Source organism: Lepidochelys olivacea, assembly GCF_965140295.1.
Source record: "Lepidochelys olivacea isolate rLepOli2 genome assembly, chromosome: 15".
Taxonomy (NCBI): domain Eukaryota; kingdom Metazoa; phylum Chordata; order Testudines; family Cheloniidae; genus Lepidochelys; species Lepidochelys olivacea.
In genome coordinates this window covers 23281859-23301509 of record NC_140425.1, presented here as the reverse complement: position 1 = coordinate 23301509, position 19651 = coordinate 23281859, and the positions used below count along the sequence as shown (strand labels likewise).

The following is a 19651-nucleotide window of genomic DNA, read 5'->3' as shown; positions in this document are numbered from 1 at the left end:
CAATATACTACATATGGAAAAAGGAGTTAGGAAGTTCAGAAACTTGATAAGGGAAGCTAAACACATCAAGGAAAATTCCATGGCTAGCAGAACTAAGGACGATAAGAAGGTGTTTTTAAGTATATTACGAACAAAAGAAATTCTGGCAATGATACAGGACTGTTACTAGATGGAGATGGTCAAATCATTAATAATAATGCAGTAAAAGTCTGTAAAGAAGTGTTCATTAAATATTTCTGTTCTGTATTGGGAAAGAAGAAGGATTTTATTGTATGAGAATAATGAGGTACTTTTCAGTCCATTAGTAACTGAGGAGGAGATCAGACAAATCTGCTAGGATTAAACATTTTTACATCAGCAGGCTTGGACAACATGCACCCAAGAGTCCTAAAAGATTTGAGTGAGGAGATCTCTAGCCCACTGTTGTTAATTTTTAATAAATCTTAGAATACCAAGGAAATTCCAGAAGACTGGAAGAGCACTAAAGTTGTGCCAATCCTCAAAAAGGGCACCTGGGATGACCCAGGTAACTATAGTGGTTAGCATGATATTACTCGTGGGCAAAATAATAGAAAAGTTGATATGGGATTCAACCGATAAAGAATTAAAAGATAGGAATATAATTAGTGCCAGCCAACCTGGATTTATGGAAAATAGGTCTTGTCAAACAAACTTGATTTCATTCTTTGATGAGATTACAAGTTTGGTTGATAAAGTTACCTGCGTAGATATAATATACTTAGATTTTGTAAGGTTTTTGCCTTAGCACTGGATGAAATTCTGAAGTATTGGTCTTAAAATACAACAAAGAAGACTTAGGTTAGACATTAGAAAAAACTTCCTAACTGTAAGGGTAGTTAAGCACTGGAACAAATTATCTAGTGAGGTTGTGGAATCTCTGTCATTGGAGGTTTTTAAGAACAGGTTGGACAAACATCTGTCAGGGATGGTCTAACTAATACTTAATCCTGCCTCAGTGCAGGGGGCTGGATGTTGAGCTTCAGAAGTTAAAGCTTTATAGACACTAAAACACAAATTGTCAACATCACATGTCAAAATATACAGAGTAAATATCCTTAAATCAAACTCTAATACTTCTCAAGAAGAATGTCTCTTACTTTGCTTATGTGTAAATTTCAATCATCATCAATGGAAATATTTTTTCATCTCTTTGGGTGTGTACAGTAAAATAGATTTTTTACTGATATTAAAAGAATAAAACCTTCCAAGCCTAAATATAGTTATCTAAATCAAAGACTGAGACACACATGCACTACTACTGCATGAGAAGTCAGTCTGAACATTTTAGAAAAAGAGGAGACTGAGTTTTGGAAAGTAGATGCTGGTTAGATGGACGCAGATTACTCTCAGCTAGACTCAGAGATCCATTTCTTTACCCATGCCCAATCACGGCAATTTGCCATTTTACTTAGTTTTCATTTTCTTCACTTACCTTCTGCAGGAGTTCAATTTCCTGCTGTTTTGCGTTGAGAACAGCCAAGGCTTGCTCATGCTCCAACTCTAGCTGTTGCCGCCGTTCAGCAGCCTCTCGCATATGCTGTATCAGGGGAAAGAAAACCAACTCATCAGTTTTTAATGTCCTTTTCTGAAATCAGATATGCTAACATTTTAAAGCATGATGCTGATCTCAATATAAAATCTCTTTGGTATCCAGGGTATGCAAACCAGATAGAATTTTTATTCTATCAGGCCACAGGGGCATATTTCCACTGCAGTGCATGGTTAGCTTCATATGAATCTCCATTAGTTGATAGCAATACATGGTCCATGGCACACAGCTGAGCTGTTCAAATTCCATCCAGTAGAGGGCAGAGTTACTGCATACCCTAGACACCTCATCAGAGCATTGTAAACTGTATCATGATAAAAAGAAAAGGAGGACTTGTGGCACCTTAGAGACTAACCAATTTATTTGAGCATGAGCTTTCGTGAGCTACAGCTCACTTCATCGGATGCATACCGTGGAAACTGCAGAAGACATTATATACACAGAGACCATGAAACAATACCTCCTGCCACCCCACTGTCCTGCTGGTAATAGCTTATCTAAAGTGATCATCAAGTTGGGCCATTTCCAGCACAAATCCAGGTTTTCTCACCCTCCGCCCCCCCTCCCCCCACAAACTCACTCTCCTGCTGGTAATAGCCCATCCAAAGTGACCACTCTCTTCACAATGCGTATGATAATCAAGGTGGGCCATTTCCTGCATAAATCCAGGTTCTCTCACCCCTTCACCCCCCTCCAAAAACCACACACACAAACTCACTCTCCTGCTGGTAATAGCTTATCCAAAGTGACCACTCTCCTCACAATGTGTATGAAAATCAAGGTGGGCCATTTCCAGCACAAATCCACGGTATGCATCCGATGAAGTGAGCTGTAGCTCACGAAAGCTCATGCTCAAATAAATTGGTTAGTCTCTAAGGTGCCACAAGTACTCCTTTTCTTTTTGCAAAGACAGACTAACACGGCTGTTACTCTGAAACCTGTCAATATGGTACTTGTGGTAGTGAGGGTTACTTCGTGAAAACCATAGCAGGTAACTGTGCTTGAGGGCAGAAATGATACCGGGTTGCCACTGACTATAATGGGGTCAGAATTTCTCTCACCGTGTATAAGAGAAAGGTCTTACCCAAATGGGTCTATTGTTTGTCTTCTTTAATGAGTTATTGTTCTGGGCTATGTGGTATTAATAACAAAGGGGGGCAGTATAAAGAGGCTGGCTGGTACCAATATGGATGTATTTGCTAAGAAGACAGCAATATCTTCAATATTCTACCTGGTTTCACTTTGGTGGTTGAGTTCTTTAATATTTACTTTTTATTGACGAGTTAGTGAAAAACTGCAGCCCAAGATCTTCAGAACTACTGATTTGGGGTTTATGAATTATTGGGTGGGTGCCCAATCTGAGACACCTTAAGAAGGCCTGGTTTTCAGAGGGTGGGTGCTTATCACTTTCTGAAAATTGGGCCCGTTTTAAGGCATCTCAGCGTGGGTGACCAAAAATCAAGGCATCCAAAAATCATTAGTCATTTTAAAAAATGTTGTTTATGTTGTGTAACTTTCAATCTGTTAAGTCTTCCCCCAAAGCTAACATAGCCTAAAAGCTGCTCGTGTGGGTTTAAATCTGCTCCACCATCCCCAGCACAGAGAACCGACTATTCTGTTCATTTAAAAGTTCCACAGGGCCCATCAGAAAACAACAGCACCCTGGGAAGAAGTTAGCAACTTTTTGTTGTGCTCTGCACCACTAGTTCTCCCACTGATACTTTCCTGCTGACGTTTGCGAGGAAATAAAGGAATGATTCAAAGTGGAGCACAGCTCCAGTAAATAAGAGCAAGAGGATTTAATATACTTTGTTACCTAGAGTACATGACTTGGAACAAGAATGCAGCCTCCCCATGCCTTTAAAAAAGACCCTGGCATTAGCCATTTGAATGAATTCAAGCAAAGTTAAGTGGCTATTTCAAAATTCAGAGTTGACAGGAATACACCTTCATTTGTGGGCTAAGAATCGAGAACAAAAGGAACTAAGGGACCAGGGCTGGAAGTGGTGGACCAGCATTTAAACAGAAGCTGATTTGAACCATTCCTTGTATGAGTAATAAGCAGCTGCTGAACCGCTTGACAACAGTGACAAGCATTAATTAAAAACCCTGTTAGTGGTTAAAAAGCCCACATTCTGTGAAAATAAAGCCCTTCCTATTCCTGTAGATTGGACACGGGCAGGTTGTTTGCATGGTCTGTTCAGATGCCACTGCTGGTGGAATTAGGTGAAGGCGGTGGAAGGTGTGTGTGCAAATCACGGATTCACACACATAAACTGGGTTCTGAGATGGCACCCTGCTTTTCTAACCTTCTGCGATGGTGTTTGCAACCTACTTTTAAGCAAATGGCTGCTGCTGAACTCTAGTGTCTAAAAATATTTCACTCTGAGAAAACTGTACAGCACACTTAAGTTAATTTTACTTTGGAAACACTTTTTTTTTTAAACAGCCAACAAGAAAGGAGAGTCCAGGAATATCTTGTTAATAGTAGACACACAATGCCCAGAATATTATCAGTGGAAGAGAAATGTTAGCATTCCGACTGTATCCCTTTAGAGAAATGATATTATTGAACCATCAGTCACAGAGGCACGTGAAAAGGCACAACACAGAAAGCCAATGCACCTTATCTGCCTTCAAGACAAGTCTGATTTCATCCCACAATTGTGCACTTCACGGGAGCCTATTCTGAACTCTACTTAGGGTTTTGTGCAGTTTCTGTGGAGGATTTAGCCTCTTGACTGCAGAGTTTATAACCAGGGCTGCAGGCTTTTGATCCTAATTTTTTTTACAAAGTTACCCCCCGATATGTCCATGGGAAATACCTACTCTTCTCAGCATTTGGCTATGGCCAAATATTGTGGGACTGATTCTCATCTCATGTACACTGGGGTAACTCCATTGACTTAGAAAAGTTACTCTTGATTGACATTAGAATCAGACCCTGTGTCTTGTACCCAGGTGCTTTCAGCAGCTCTCGTGTAGATGCCCACAGGACTCAGACACTGATGGCGCGTCCTTAAATTTCTTACATTAAGGGCAACACTGAGGCAGAATGTACACAGTACAATACAATTCTCACTCGGATAATCTGCAAAGACAAACATTCTTACAAAAAATCCAGTAACCTCATTCCACTCCTCAAAGATTTCATAGCAGATTTGCTGTAGCTCAGTCTGATGTTACTAGGACTTAACAATTTTTACAAAACCTAATACAGCACATTTACTAGTATGCTACGAAGAACTATAAATAATTAATAATATTAAACTAGATCTATAAAAATAAATGGACAAAGTACATATGGCAATGCAGGGGCCCTATTCATTGGGCTTTTTTCTTTTCTTTTGTCAGTTTGCTCACAATATTTGGTAATCAGCAATTCATAGAGTCTATCACAGTGGCAGAGCTGTACAAAGGTGGTTGCATTCCACCTGTCCATGCTATGGTTGGCCTTAGCTAGTGCTAGCATGCTAGAACTTCACTAAACATGAACATTCATTCTCCCTTGCCCCCCATTCTCTCCTCCTCTTAAAAAGGATTATTCAGTTCCCAAGCATGGAGTCATTCAGATGTCATGAAGAAAATACACTGTTAGAAGAGCACACAGAAACCACGGAAGAGAACAAAGAAACCACGGGGAAGACCACACATTTAAAAACACTAGGGCAGGTCACTTCTTCCTGAAGAAAAAATGTGGGAAGGAACCTCAAGGTGGAGTGAGGGGGTGTCAGATCTTGTAGAGTTTCCCCCAGATCAGAGACAGGATTCCCACTCTGGAGCAGACAGTGGGTTTGCAGAAGCCTCTTTATTGCATCTTAGCCCTGTGCAGCTGAACTCCAGCTCCCTGTCTGCTTCTTCTACCAGGAGTTGCCTTTGGAAGCCCCCTTAAAGGATGCAGAGGGGCTCTGCTCAGGAGAAACCCTGCCTGTGTCAGCTTTTGTGAGCATCCCATCCCTCACAACAAACCTGCCACAGGGGAAGAGATTTTGCAGAGGAAGCTGACATTATGTACCACTGCAAAAAAACTTGTAGAAAACCTTACCCTAGGAGCAGAATTATTTTTAAAGCCCTGATATTTATAACTGGCTGTCGACATTAACACTGACTCAACTGACTTTCAAATATCAGAGCCTTGTTTCCTAACGATAAGTAGGATGTGACACTGAATGCGGTGCAAACTTAATTCACACGAGAACATAATGATCAAAGGGCTTGTCATCTGCTCTTGCAGACACTGCTGTCACGGCAGAGTGAAGGGGAAAAGATGGCCTAGTGCACATCAGGAAAAAACTATTTTCTGTAAGAGGCCACCTATATTTAACTTTTCAGAGTGTTAGCTAATTTAGCACATTCTGGTACTTACTCCTCAGCTGAGTTAATGCATCCTGACACGATAGAAGGAATAACTAATTTTCTTTCTTAACAAGTCCACCTGCACTCAGCTTCCAGTGTACCAGGACTGCATCATCATGTCATCACTGACTCTTATCATCCCATCCCCCCATGACCAGTCACTCTAATATCACCAAAACCTTCCCTTTCCTCGTTATCCTCAGGGCTAAAGCCCTTGTCAATGCATTGAAGATTCAGCCTCCTTAGCCATCCTAATTTTTGCCTCTGACTCTTCCAAGCCAAAAATGTCACTGCTGAGATCATATTCCTCTCCCATCACTGAGACAACATCACCATCTCCTTCCTTAGAGGTTTTTAAGGTCAGGCTTGACAAAGCCTTAGCTGATGATTTAGTTGGGGATTAGGTCCTGTTTTGAACGGGGGTTGGACTAGATGACCTCCTGAGGTGCCTTCCAACCCTGATATTCTATGATTCTATGATCGTTGGAAGTCCCTCAGGCCATTTCTAAACTGCAAAGGGAACACAGAACTCACTATGGAATGGCTTCCAACATAAGTGTGCTCTGTGTACATTTTGCTAAACTAAACTACTCTGGTAAGAGATATTCCCCAGGATGCAACTGAGCAGAGAGACTGAGTAAACAAGTTTGCAGAGATTGAAAATTACCTGGGCCACAGTAACACCACAGCTCTGGTTCTGAGCATTACTTCACTGATTGTGACCTCAGCTTGCAATGGTAGCTAGGGATAGGTTCCCTTAAAGGTACCAGTGTGAGCCTTTGCTTTCTCTTGTGAAAGTCCCTAACTTCCCTCCTGCCTTCATGTACTACTCAGAGCTGCTGGTTTGCTGCAAACTATGGTCTATGTGCTGAACTGCACCGCAGGGTGTAGAGAGGGGCCAACTTCAGAAATCTGTTGACTATAGTGCAGAGGGCAGGGATGCAGTGAAATCAGTCCCTTCTATGTCTGTCCAAGCCAGGCCAGGACTTAGGGAGAACATGTGTCATGACCCTAGGAAATACAGTCTCTCACCACTCTGGAAGTTAGAAAGCCATGGAGAACTACAGAGTCTTTTACCAACTGCACGGTAGTACCATAAATGTGTCATGTGGTGGATGCACCACCAAGTGCATTACCACTTGTTACTGCCGGGGGTCTTCTTGTGTGTATGGAGCCGCTCTAGCCTGAGTCCCTACAGGCTGCAGTGCAACTGGCCACTAAAAGTCCCCTGGCCTCCCCACCACCTAGACTGCAGGCAGCAGAGGAAGGAGGACAGAGCACGGAATAGAGGATTTTGTGGGGCTAGCCGCCGTAGGCACAGTAAAAGTCTATTTGCACATGTTCCTGCAGCTCCAAGCCAGGAATCCCTGCAGCAATTGAGCTATAAGCAGACAAGGGTTGCGGCACAGAGCAGAGAATATAAGCTTCTGCAGGACTAGGCATTTTTCCTCATAGAAACGTATTTGTGAAGGAAAAATCTGACTTAGAGGAACATCACAAACACTGCCTTTGCTCTGGCTTTTCAGGCGTAAGAGGATCCAAAGTCCCCATAGTATGTAGTAAAACCACAGTCAGTGGCTTATGGGACCCAAAGCTACTTTAGGATCTTTAAACAACTGAAAAAACTATGTATCGTCAACAAGCTAAACCTCATCTTTATTCAATTACTTCCTCTTTCTCCTTGGACAAAAAAGCATTGTTTGCTTATACGTTACAAAGCAATCTTTCAAAGAAATGTTTGTGTACTGAGACAATGTAGCTACATGATAGAAGGGATGGGAATAGTTCCCAATAATGAAAATACTGAAAAACACTTATTTTATAAAACAAGGAGCAAGCACTGTACCTGCTTCACTCAGATCCATCTGCATAAACTGAACATTGGGTTCGGAAGCATTTCCTAGAAACTGGGAATCACGAGAACCATGTGAAATGAAACACGCAAAGGGCCACCACTAACAGACAAACTCCTGTCTTAAAAGATCACCCCAAGATATTCCGCAATGTACTGACTACTGTGATACTCGGGACTGTTCCTTTAAGGGCTGAGCTTCCCAAGCAGTGAGTCCGAGCAGGCAACCGGGAAGCTCTCGTCGTTATGCAGAACCAGCTGGAACTAGCACTGAATAAGGCAAGCACCTTAACCACTGAGTGATCCCTGAACGCCACAAGCACCAGTGTGCTCCAGCTTTATGAGAACACCCATCTCTTTAAGTGGCCCGTTTCGGTGGCTATTTAAAACAGGCTACAAGAACAGCAGTTCTCAGCTTGCCTTTTAGCTAGTGCACGACACTTGCTGAGTCATCCATTCCCACCTATCTCCCAACATAGCTTTGATGCCATTCAGCACTTCCACAATCTTTGCTCAAAAAAAAGAAAGGAAAAGAGGCTTGGGCTTGAAGCCAAAATCTAAAATGTTCTCTTAATACACTCAGGCTTAATACACTCCCACCAGCTCATGATTGAGGGGAGCTGGGAAGGAGCAATCTGGCAAAAGTACTCTCTCTTTAACAATAGCCCAGAAGAAAAAAAGACAAGAGTTTTGCTTTTGGTAAAGTCTCAGCAACGCTTTATCTCATTCCTTAGAAAACGAGCCCCAGGAAATTTCAAAAAAGAGCTATGAAGCAGACTATAAAAAGTGACATCAAGATTTAAGGTCAGGTACATGAGGCCAGTTCCTCATCCCACCGGCCACCAGCTCGCAGAGGTTTGGCTCTGATAAAGACAAGGCATTGCTAAAAAAAAAAAAAAAAAATCCATAAAATAGAGCATCCTGAATAAGTGCCATTTATAAACTGAAACCTTAGGAGGTTTTTGTCCAGAAGCTAAGGAGCCGCTCTGAGCCATCGTCTGTTTTTAATAACTTTATATTGGCTTAGCATCTTTACTGAGAAGTCTAGTAAAATATATGACACATTTTGATGACCTCTCATGACTTTACTGGAGCCATATATGAAGAAAATAGGGCCACTGGAAAATAGGGAAATAAAAACTGCAGACTTGAAGGGAGACCTTAAAATAACTGATTGACTTGGTGGATGAAAACTCCTTCAAAGAGGGTGTAACAGTGGCTTATCCACTGAGGTATGGCAGGAATAGTCATGCCAAAATAAGTTAATAGCCGATTATCCTGTTACTACACCAGAAACTTCAGAGGAAGGAATAAAATGCTAGACACTTCACAATAAGGTGTGATTTGTGTAATAGTACAGTATGAGAGAAATATCCTCCTCACTCCAAATAATAAGCAGCTTATAACCTGTGTATCAAGACTTTAAATTTTGTTCTGATTAATATAACCCGATGCTCTTCTTATCCATGTATATATTTAACCCTGCTTTAATCTTAGTAAATTATTTGTCTCTACAATAGCTTGCAGTAATGAGTATCACAAGTTAACGGTATGTTGAATTAAAGAAGTATTTCCTTAGAATTCCCAAATCAATATTTTCAACCGCCCAAATATTCAGTTCACCCACTTTCCCCAAAGGCTGGTAAAAAACGATGGGCTTTGCATTATGCCATTATTCAGGGAAGACTGAATATGACCCTCTAGTTTCTTTCTCGGAAACCACAGATTAAATGTGTGTTCATGACCATTCAAAAGACAGATGGAAAGAGGGTGGGGAGAGACAGAAATGTGTATCTGACAGGGAAATAAGCATTCACAAGTGGGGCTGTAGCTCAGGTGTGAAAGAGGGCTACGTGGTAGAAGTCACAGAGGAGAGATTTTAGAGGAATAGTTCTGTTGGTTATAACATCTTTAGTAAATGAAGCATTACAAATTACTTTTACTTTTAAATGTCAGCCTGCAGTATGCCAAACTTCTTCCTTAATATGAGGCTTTGGGGAATTCAGCTATGAGAAAGTGTTTCATTTATGGAGGAATACATGAGATTTGAGAAGCCATAAACTGGAGGGAAATTGTGTGGTTTACTTAATTTAGTTCCTAGTTTTTCACTTTTGGATTAAACCTGAGGAGAATAAATGCTGCGTTACTTTGATTAGATAATTGCATATAAGTCTAAAATAGATTATTTTAGCCATAACATCTGACACAGGGCGCACAGCCGGTAGTTACAGGTTTGTCTGAGAGTAAGAGTTCAAGGCATAGCTGAGTCCCTAGCAGATCTAAATGCACCTTAATGCTCTTGGCTCAGGGACTCATGGAAATATATTTTAAAAGCTTGTCCTCAGAACCCTTTAAAGACAAAATGGGAATTTAGGGAGCTCAGCACCTCATAGGATTGGCCCCTAAAATAGCCCTGTTGGAAGATGTTAAATCGACAACACACTCAAGATATCTATTGACAGAGGAGCCGGGGTGACAGACAAGCTGAAACAGTAAAACAAGTTTCCTCACACTGCCCCGCCAGTGCACCTCAGCTTTGACCTGGAGCATCCATCTTTAGAAGTACATGGCCAATCTCTTTGGCTCGTTCTGTCTTTAGCTTTCCTGCTAAACTGCCAACAAAGGGGTCAATCAGTGCCAGTCATGGTGGTGGCAAACGTGATATGGAAAACTGTTACAGGAAAACTATTACAATAGACAATCATTACAGTAGAAATTTAATCAATAAAAAAGTCTGTGGGGAACATGTTTTAAGTTTAGAGATGGAATAAGTTACAATTACCCTCAGAGAGGTCACTTTTATGAAAATTAACTGGATAACAAATGGGTATGGAAACATCAGTGCACTGCAATATTAAAAAGCATGCCCGCAGCTTCATGTGCCAGGAAACTGCAGCAATTCTAGGCCCATAAAGAGTGTGTACACAACAGGGATGTGTGTGCACAAAACATCCTTGTACACTTGGATATTCACTGTAAACAAACACGCACTTCTAAAATTGGGGCCCTAGTGTTGAGATAATTTGTGTTTTAAAAGCCTTCAGAGAAGGGGTGAGGGGAGAGAGAGAGAGAAGCACAGTGTCTTGCTTCTCACAACTTTTACAAACCTTGGCAAATCATGCAAACATGTTGAGTTCTGAAATGAGTTCTGCATGTGTGTGAGAGACAGAGACAAAGCAAGAAACGAATTCCATTATCCTCTTTTGGAACCTTTTTTGCCTGCATGTTACTGGAATGTGCCTTGTCTGAGGACTCTTGCTCCCAAAGACTCTTCTTTCTCTCTCTCTCTCCCCCCTTAACAGCAAAATAATTGTAAGTTTTGCATGTTTACTACAGCTGTTCAGAAGTTTTTTCACAGAAAGCTTTCTCATTCAAAATCAATGGGTTTCTTTAAAAACAATTTTTGGAGGGAAAAAAAACAGTTTTGGGAGGAAATATTCATCAGCTGAAAACCACTGGCTTCAAAATGAAAACTTTTCTGTTTTAGTGGCCAAAAACCTGAAAACTGGTTTTATTTTAATGAAAACCTGATTTTTTTTCTCCAAAGGGGGAAAAAAACCCATCTCCTAACCAGCTCTCACATTTCACATCATTTGAGAGGCACAAACACTTGTCTCTTCTTTCAGTGCTCTCTCTCCGGATCGTACTGCTAAACCATCACCCATTCAAACCAGAAAGCAGCAAGCTACAAACGGTGCCCAATCCCGTAAATGGCTCTGCCCAGACACTGCCCTCTGCTTGTGCAGGGCAGCTTGCAGGATCACTGCCTGGGTATCGTTATTATCTTTAGCATCACTGGAAGAGCCCAACCATGCCACACTTTACTACTGAACTCAATGTGCGTCCTTATTGAGTAAAGAGTGCCGGATCAGCCCATTAGTGTGCAAACATAGGTGTTAGTGAGGGTTGGACTAGATGACCTCCTGAGGTCCCTTCCAACCCTGATATTCTATGATTCTATGATTCTCCCAACCTCCTCTCTGCAAACCTGAATAAAGTAATTACTCCTGAACTTTCAAATGTGTCCCCTGAGCATGAGTGTCGTCAAGTGGACAGGGCACGAGACGGAGAGTTAGGAGATCTGGGCTCTAATCCCAACTCAGCTACTTACCTTGTGCATGATATTAAGCAAGTCACTTTACCACACTCTTTCCTCTCCCATCCTTTGTCTGCCTTGACAGTGAATCCTCAAAAATCAGGCTTGTGAGCTCATATGTGAAATTTCTGGCAGTCAAATTCTAGCTCCCTGTGCTGATGCTAGTACTGTTGAGAGAAATTATAGAGCTGGATCTGAGCGGCAAAATTCATAAGAGAATTTGAACTTCCCCAAAGTTCAGGGCTGTTTGGATACAATGATTTGATTCAGCTGACCATGTCATTCAGATTCAGATCTAAACATCAACAAAACTCAAGGGTGGTTTTAGTTCAGGTACCACTTTATCAAATTGTGGCTGGGGCACTTTTAAATACAGCTTCCCTGGATGAAGTCATCACAGAAAGTCTCTTTTCTTGTAAAAATTCCAATTCCTAGCATCTCAGTAGCACACATTTATCAGAAATGCTGATTACTGCCACACAGCAAAAAGGAGATATGGCTCCACATGTAATGGTTTGCTTCTCAGGGGAAAGGCGATAGCACAACAAGATGTTGCTGCTTTGCTGCAATCCAGCCGATCTTAAGGAAAATATTTAACCAGATGGGTTGTTTTGAAGATCAGAGAAAGGGAATTTTAAATTTCACACATATTAATATATTTCACCTGTATTTCCAATAGATTTCAGAAGAGAACATAAAATGCATTCAGTTGCCCATACCAGCAAATCCACCGGGGTCATGCTCACTTTTGTCTCATACGAAGTATCAGGGAAAAAAGCATGATAACATTACAAATGTTCTTTCAGTGGAAACCAAGTCAACAGCACTTTCAAACAAAGACCCTGCATCAGGGTCTGCTCTACAACGTTATAAAATGGAGTAATTCAATTCAAGTCAATGTATGCTAAATTCCAGATCCAAGCTGTGTTGAGATGCATACTCCATCAGATTACCTTCCTGAACTGTGTGTATGTTCTTTACTCTTTTTTTGCAATAATAACCAATAAATAAGCCCTCAGCTTGCACCCATCTGCCTAGCAGAGTTGCAAGTGCAAAATATATATCTATGGATCTGGTAGACGAAATATATACTGAACTAGAAGACAGGTTTTACTGCTCACATCAAAGTCTACTGGTGCACAAGCCCAGCCAATAACAGTTCTTATTTTGACATTTAACTTGATTAAATGCAAATTACTGTCAATTCACAGCCGTCTATTTTTCAGCCGTCTCATGAGCCATGGATTTACAGTTCATTTCCTTTTTTCTTTTTTGATTTTCTTCTCTCTGCTACATGCCCCTGGAGTCAGTGAAGTTGTGCATCTCTCTAGCTTGTGTCCCAGGTTCATTACATGGGGATCCCGGCCAAGTCCCTTGTGAAATGAGCTTTGGTTTTCTGTCAAGGTCCATGGCAAGTGCTAGAGCACTAATCAGAGTGGTATAACACATCACTCAGCCGTGTTTGTGGAGCTGTCATTTTTCTATTCCCCAGAAGCCCAGGAAGGAAATAACCCAAAAAGTAAATTAGCTTGCAGTCTAAGAGAAGGCATCCCTTCTTGCTCAGAGGGAAGTCACATTGGTCTCAAGCAGAGGGCAGTACATCATACCTCCACTCGAGTATGCAGTTTAATTTTCCTTTTCCATTACATGCATTTTTTATTTGCACTGTAATTTTCAATTTGTTCTATTGGTGCTGACTGCCCACTGGCAACTAGAACACTATTATTCTCCTTCAGAGCAATATTCAGGTTAGTGAAGAGCCTGGGCCTTATCCAGTGAGTGACTATGGCTCAGGCCTCCTAAAGCTTGCTGGGGGCAGGTCTACACTACAGTCAGGATCGACACTCTGAGATCGATCCACCGGCGGTCGATTTAGTGGGTCTAGTGAAGACCTGCCAAATTGACAGCAAATCATTCTCCTGTCGATCCCTGTACTCTACCCCCCCGACGAGAAGAGTAAGGTAAGTCAACAGGAGAGTTTCTCCTGTCGACCTCCCACGGTACAGACCCCGCAGTAACTCAACCTAAGGTACGTCGACTCCAGCTACGTTATTCATGTGGAGTTGCATAGAGTAGGTCGACTTATCGCAGTAGTGTAGACATAGCCTGGGACGGTTAGGCTTGTGCAGCAGCCAGCTTGACTCTGACATTCCCACAGTTCTCTAGTGGTTCACTGAGATGTAACTTGTATCCATTATTGATCCCCATCTGCTAAATTGAAAGCCTTTTCTTCATCTCTCAGTCAACACTAAACAAAAGCTATGGAGAGAGGTTTTGGAATGGCGCGTTCATGAAATTGCAGCAACACAATGAGACTTCTCCATGTTAATGATTAGAAAGGCAAGAACCTGCTTTCATCATCACATGTATCTCCAAAGACCCAAAATCAGTTTCCACTGCAGCCAATGGCAAAACTCCCATTGAGGTCTATGGGAGCACAAATCAAGCACCAAGTCTTTGCCAAACCCATTTCTAAATACATGGTTGGCATCTACAACTAGAGTTGAGTGAATAATTGATTTTTTGGCTTAGTGGCCAAACCAAAAAAAATCCAAACAATAATTTGGCTTGTTTCAGTCCTAAAGTGGATTTTTCCAGTTTCTCTCAACAAAATGCAAAAACTCCCAAAATTTTATTCAGGCCAAAAAACAAAACAAAACCATTTTAAAAATGTCATTTTAAATTGGCATTTTGTTTCAGAAATGGTGATTTGAAGTAATGTTGTCCAAACAGTTTGTTTCATCTTTTCTGAATTTTTTGTTTTCAGGGTTTTTTGTTTTGTTTTGTATTTTTTGGCCAAAACTATTAGCCAAATCGGACCAGAATTTGTGAATAGTTTCCATGCATCGAAAAAATATTGCCCAATTCTACCTATGACAAACATCAGCTCGAGCTTGCCAGCATTATTAATCAAACATTCTTTGCAGAAAACTCTTATTTGTAACCTTGAGAGTTCACTGAAGAACTCAGTCCATCTATTTTTATTCTACTTCAGATACTTGCCTCCTCTTCCTCTATTTCATCTCTTCTTTGCTCACTGCTTCAGTAGTTTGAAAAGGGAAAACTTCGGGTTTTTTACCGTGTCAAACAAACCACAGCCTGGCACCTTGTCAAGAAAAGCTCAGCACTGGATCAACATTCCATTCGAACTGTCTGAACATATTCTTAGTCTTTCCAGACTGTGAAGGTATGTCTGACGCACAGGCTGTGTTTACAATGTGCTTTTCTCTTAAAAATTACCACTGTAACACTACCAGCAATGCAGCTCCACCATTGTTAGAAACAGTGGTAGCTCTAAGGTCCCCGCGTTTTTATTTCTGTGTCATGTGACTCTTTTTCAAACACATCTAGATGATGTGGTAGAAACCATGGGAAAGGCATTTGTAAACTAGAGAGCCACATTTCCTGCCGCAGGGAGAGCAGAAGCCATTCAAAACAGTGTTTCTGAGACCATATTTCTGGCTCATCTCTCCAACAGGACCACGTCACATCCCGCTTTGCATCCCTCCCCGACTCCATTTTTGCACCCCCTCAGACACAAGGTCCTTGACTTTAAGGGCCATTTAAGGCCCTTCTTCATTTAGTCACACTCTCCCTATCAGGCCTAAAGGCTTATCTTACTGCTAGCCCTCGCCTTTGCTCTGCAAGTGATGGTCCACTTGCCTGACCACTTCTCACTCAAGCCCATCTGTGCTTTCTCTCATGCTGCTCATCTTTGCATTGGAAAAGCTCCCTGGTAAAATCCCTGAAGCTACCACCTCCCTGGGAAAATCCCTCCTCAAAAGCTAACTCTGCTGCAATATCTACAATGGCTGGGCAAGTGATGAGCTGTGGCTTGTTTTTCCTGATCAGCTCTGTTTTACTGTTCACTCTGACCTTATCCTCTCAACTCATCTCCACTCTGTTTGTCTGTTTCATCCAGATGACACAGCCCATCACATACACACTGGGAGCTCTCCAAGTCAGAGGCTGCCTTCGTCGTTAGATGTCTGTACTGCACATAGCGCAATAAGGCCCCAATCCTTGACTGGAATGCCTAGCCCTTCCATAAAAGAAACAAACAACAACTAGGGGGAAATTTAAGAAAAAGCTCAGAGAATTCAACACCGTGGTTTGTTGGTCTCCATGCTGAGAAAAACTGGGACCTCCTAATTAAGACTCTTGCATCTTCAGTACAGCCATAATTCACATTGCGTTATACAGATGCAAATTACAATGCTGTGAGAGGTGAACATTATAAGAACAGAGCAAATGATATATAAAGATTCATAACTCAATTTTACAATTAACATGAATAGCCAGATTCTGACAAAATATGTGAATAAGGGTATCACAATTTGGCCCTAACATCTGAGTCTATTAAAGAGACATACCAAAATAAACCACCTATGGAAAACATTCAACAGAATTCTGCCTTTAGTGAATCAGAATACACATATATACACTTTAAAAGCTACAGTGTGATAGGATGCAAATATTGACAAATCCGGACACAGCAGAAATGGACTACTGCTATCTGTGTTCCTACAGTATGCAGCCACTAGTGGAAAATGAAATTATTTGTTGATTGAATTATTTAATGGAAGCAATGCTACACATACTATTATACAATCACCATCTAAACAGAAGTAGGATAGTGCCCTTAACATACTATAAAATCCCAGACTGAAAGGATTAAATGTGTGATTAAAAATAAAGAGAATTTGTTAAAGTTTAAAAGGAAGTGCCAAACTGATGACTCTGCAAAGTAAAAACCTCTGTGTCTCTACAGAACAGCTGGAGCATGGACACCGGCTCCATAAGCTTCTCCCACAACTATTCAGCCTCAATCTGGAGGGATCACATCTGGAGTAAGAGGACATATTAGTCTCCATGGCTCCCTAAGTCCTTGAACACTCTTGTAAGACTTCTAACAGTCATGGAATTAGATCCAAATGTGGCAGTGGGCTTTATTTGGTGGGTTGTGGACACCTGTCCATAAGGAACTGGACTGACACCCACTAGCTTAGACCACCAGGTTAGAAGCAGCATTCAGCTGGCAATGACTTTCTTTCACTATCCACATGGACAAGATTTGACCCCATGACAATCTCTATGCCACTGCCATCCCCGAAAGTGAACCACTTCAATCCTTTACCCACACAGCTGATTTTAATACTTTCCTCCTCCTATCAACTTGATTCCCATTCAGTAACTATGAGCTCAAATCACCCGAACAGCAATTTTGTAAAATCCTAAATGCAGCTAGAATTTAGTTTATATCCCCTCCCTTTTTGTTTGATGACTCCCCCAAAGTGGTATCTTCATTATTTATTTCATTTTATTCCAGGACCATCGGGGGAAAAAATAGTAATATAAGTCATCTTTATCGAATGGTCAGGAAGGCCCCTATTTAGTAAAGCAAGTAAGCACGACTTATTCTGTGTCTATTGTGCAAAGCACTTAAGCACATGTTCAGGTTCCAGTGACTTCAAGCGCATGCTTAAGTGTTTTGCTGCATAGGAATGAATTTACTTGTGCTTGAAGTAATCATCAACATGTTCCCATAAGTGTTTTGCTTAATTGGGATGCTATACAGGCAACAGAATCATCAGAGAAAGCATATTTCTTCTCAAAAAGAAAAGGAGTACTTGTGGCACCTTAGAGACTAACCAATTTATTTGAGCATAAGCTTTCGTGAGCTACAGCTCACTTCATCGGATGCAAACCTGAAACCTGTCATATTTCTTCTAGCATTCTATTACAGCCTCTTACATCTGAAATGAAGAACACAGGCAAAGGTATTAGACACTGAGTTACCAGACTTCATTGTATTAGCCATACCTTTAGGACCTGCTCTAAGTTCTCCAGCTTGGCTTGGAGCTGGTGTTTCTCCTTCACAGCCAAATCTCGTTCTTTGGTCACTATGGTGAGGGTTTCTCTAAGCTGAACATAGTCTGATTTCACCTAAAAATATAAAAAAAGTAAAATAAAATAAAAAAGAAGCGTGAGAGGTAAAGTACTCTCAATGTAGACAATTTACCAAGAGAAAAGCACATCTGAAATGAATACCAGTCGCTTGTGCAATTCTGCCCAAGGCCATCAAATGGGGACAGGAAAAAATATAAAGCAGAAAATAAGAGATAAGAAACAAAAGCAAAAATTGAAATTAGGTAAGGGGTTAAACTTAAGTGAAAAAAGGAAACAGTAGAAGAAGGCAATTGTGTGAGTATATCATGTGCGTGAACATACACACACAACCACTCTCATTTGGTACGGTTACAAACAATCTGATAATCAAAATGTAATTGGGCGTAAGTTAAAAAACTAAAAGGAAAAGGCTAATACATATACCAGTAAATGGGCAAAATAGATAAAAGTAACTCAGATCAAATAGTTTTGTTACACCTCACTCTACCCTCACCTTTTTGTCTGTATGTCGTTTATCTGGGCTCCAAACCTGCACAGAGATCTGTCAGTGTAGATTTCTGATACCGTGTTACTGCAGGCAGATGTAGGGAGCTGCTAGACAATGCAGCTGTTTGCAGGATCAGAACCCTCAACGGTAAACTCTGAGGCCCTGGTCTCTCAAACATCAGTGAGTAAACTTATTAATGTAGATATTTCCATAGATTTTAATAAGGCCACTTGGGTGAGTAGAGAGACACACATGCTTAAGTGTCTGCAGTATCAAGCCTTATGTTTGTAAAGTGCCTAACACAGTGGGGTTCTATAAATAAAAGCAACGTCCTAAGATTCTTCCTCCTCATCTGAGGTTGCAGAGATGTAAGTATAAACAGATCACATGTATACCATTTCTGATTTAATCTTTTGACTTCATCAAGTCAGCCTGTTCTAAATTAATAATAAGCATGAGCAACAGAGGAGAATTAAAATGTACAATCAAATTATTTTCCGTTCTGAAGGAAAAGAAATATTCACATTGAGCAAAAATTGTGTTTTCCCTTAAAATCTTTGTACATGTCCTATTTCCAAATAAGATAACGTCATGAGGTTAAGTTATTCAGCAAATAAGGCTTAACTTCTTGTTTATTTTACCCCAGAGTTAGCTTAGCCTTTCGATGCAAGTAACTCAGTACAAAATAGAGCATTTTGGGAACCTTCAAGTCTGCACATAATATGGGGACTATGTAATATGTAGTATACATATACATTGTATATTTAGAAAATAAATTATTCCATCAATATTCCATGGACCAGTTCTTTTCCTTGACCTTTTGATCCATATCTTCAGCTAATGTAAACTGGTTTCAATGGAGTGTACAATGTGAGAATCTGGCCCTTTACCTCTCAGCACTGTCTAGGTTTAAGCACAAACGATGAGTCCTGCAATGTAACAATTACAGAGTATATCACATCAGAAATTGAAATCTTCAGAACATAACACCACAAAGAACATTAACAATTCAAATCCACTACTAACAGATACAAAGATAGATATATAGCGTTCACATAAACGTGACAAACACACATCTTCACAACGCTGCTCGCAAGGACATAAACGAAACAAAGCCCATACCATTTTAGCTCAATAAGAGTCTGGACAGCATCTGTTTTCTTTGTCCAATTGACAATCAGAAATGTAACAGTGAAAGCAGGATTAGTGAATGCAGGGCTGGGTAAGGGAAGGAAAGGCAGCGCAATAATTATAGGGAAAAAATGTGTAGACTTCGATTGTGGGTCAAAGTTAGTTTCTCCTTTCCAACACAGCTATAGAGGGGACAAGTTCTCTTTTTGTTTGATTAGTAAAGCTGCATTTTTTTTTTAAATCCAAAGA

General features: G+C 40.8%; 1 protein-coding gene across 9 annotated transcripts in view; it reads right to left on the bottom strand.

The window, feature by feature from the left end:
* Positions 1-19651, bottom strand: part of RIMBP2 (RIMS binding protein 2) — a 285737-nt gene that overhangs the window by 94426 nt on the left and 171660 nt on the right. For 7 of the 9 annotated variants that reach the window (XM_084648843.1, XM_084648844.1, XM_084648839.1 and 4 more), the window contains 2 exons: positions 17698-17820; positions 1454-1558 (listed from right to left, as the gene is read on the bottom strand). In XM_084648843.1, the coding sequence (XP_084504969.1) occupies positions 1454-1555 (102 nt within the window). In that variant the 5' untranslated portion in view covers positions 1556-1558; positions 17698-17820. Of the gene's footprint in view, positions 1-1453; positions 1559-17697; positions 17821-19651 lie in introns of those variants that run through there. The other 2 variants (XM_084648841.1, XM_084648842.1) reach the window with 1 other exon arrangement.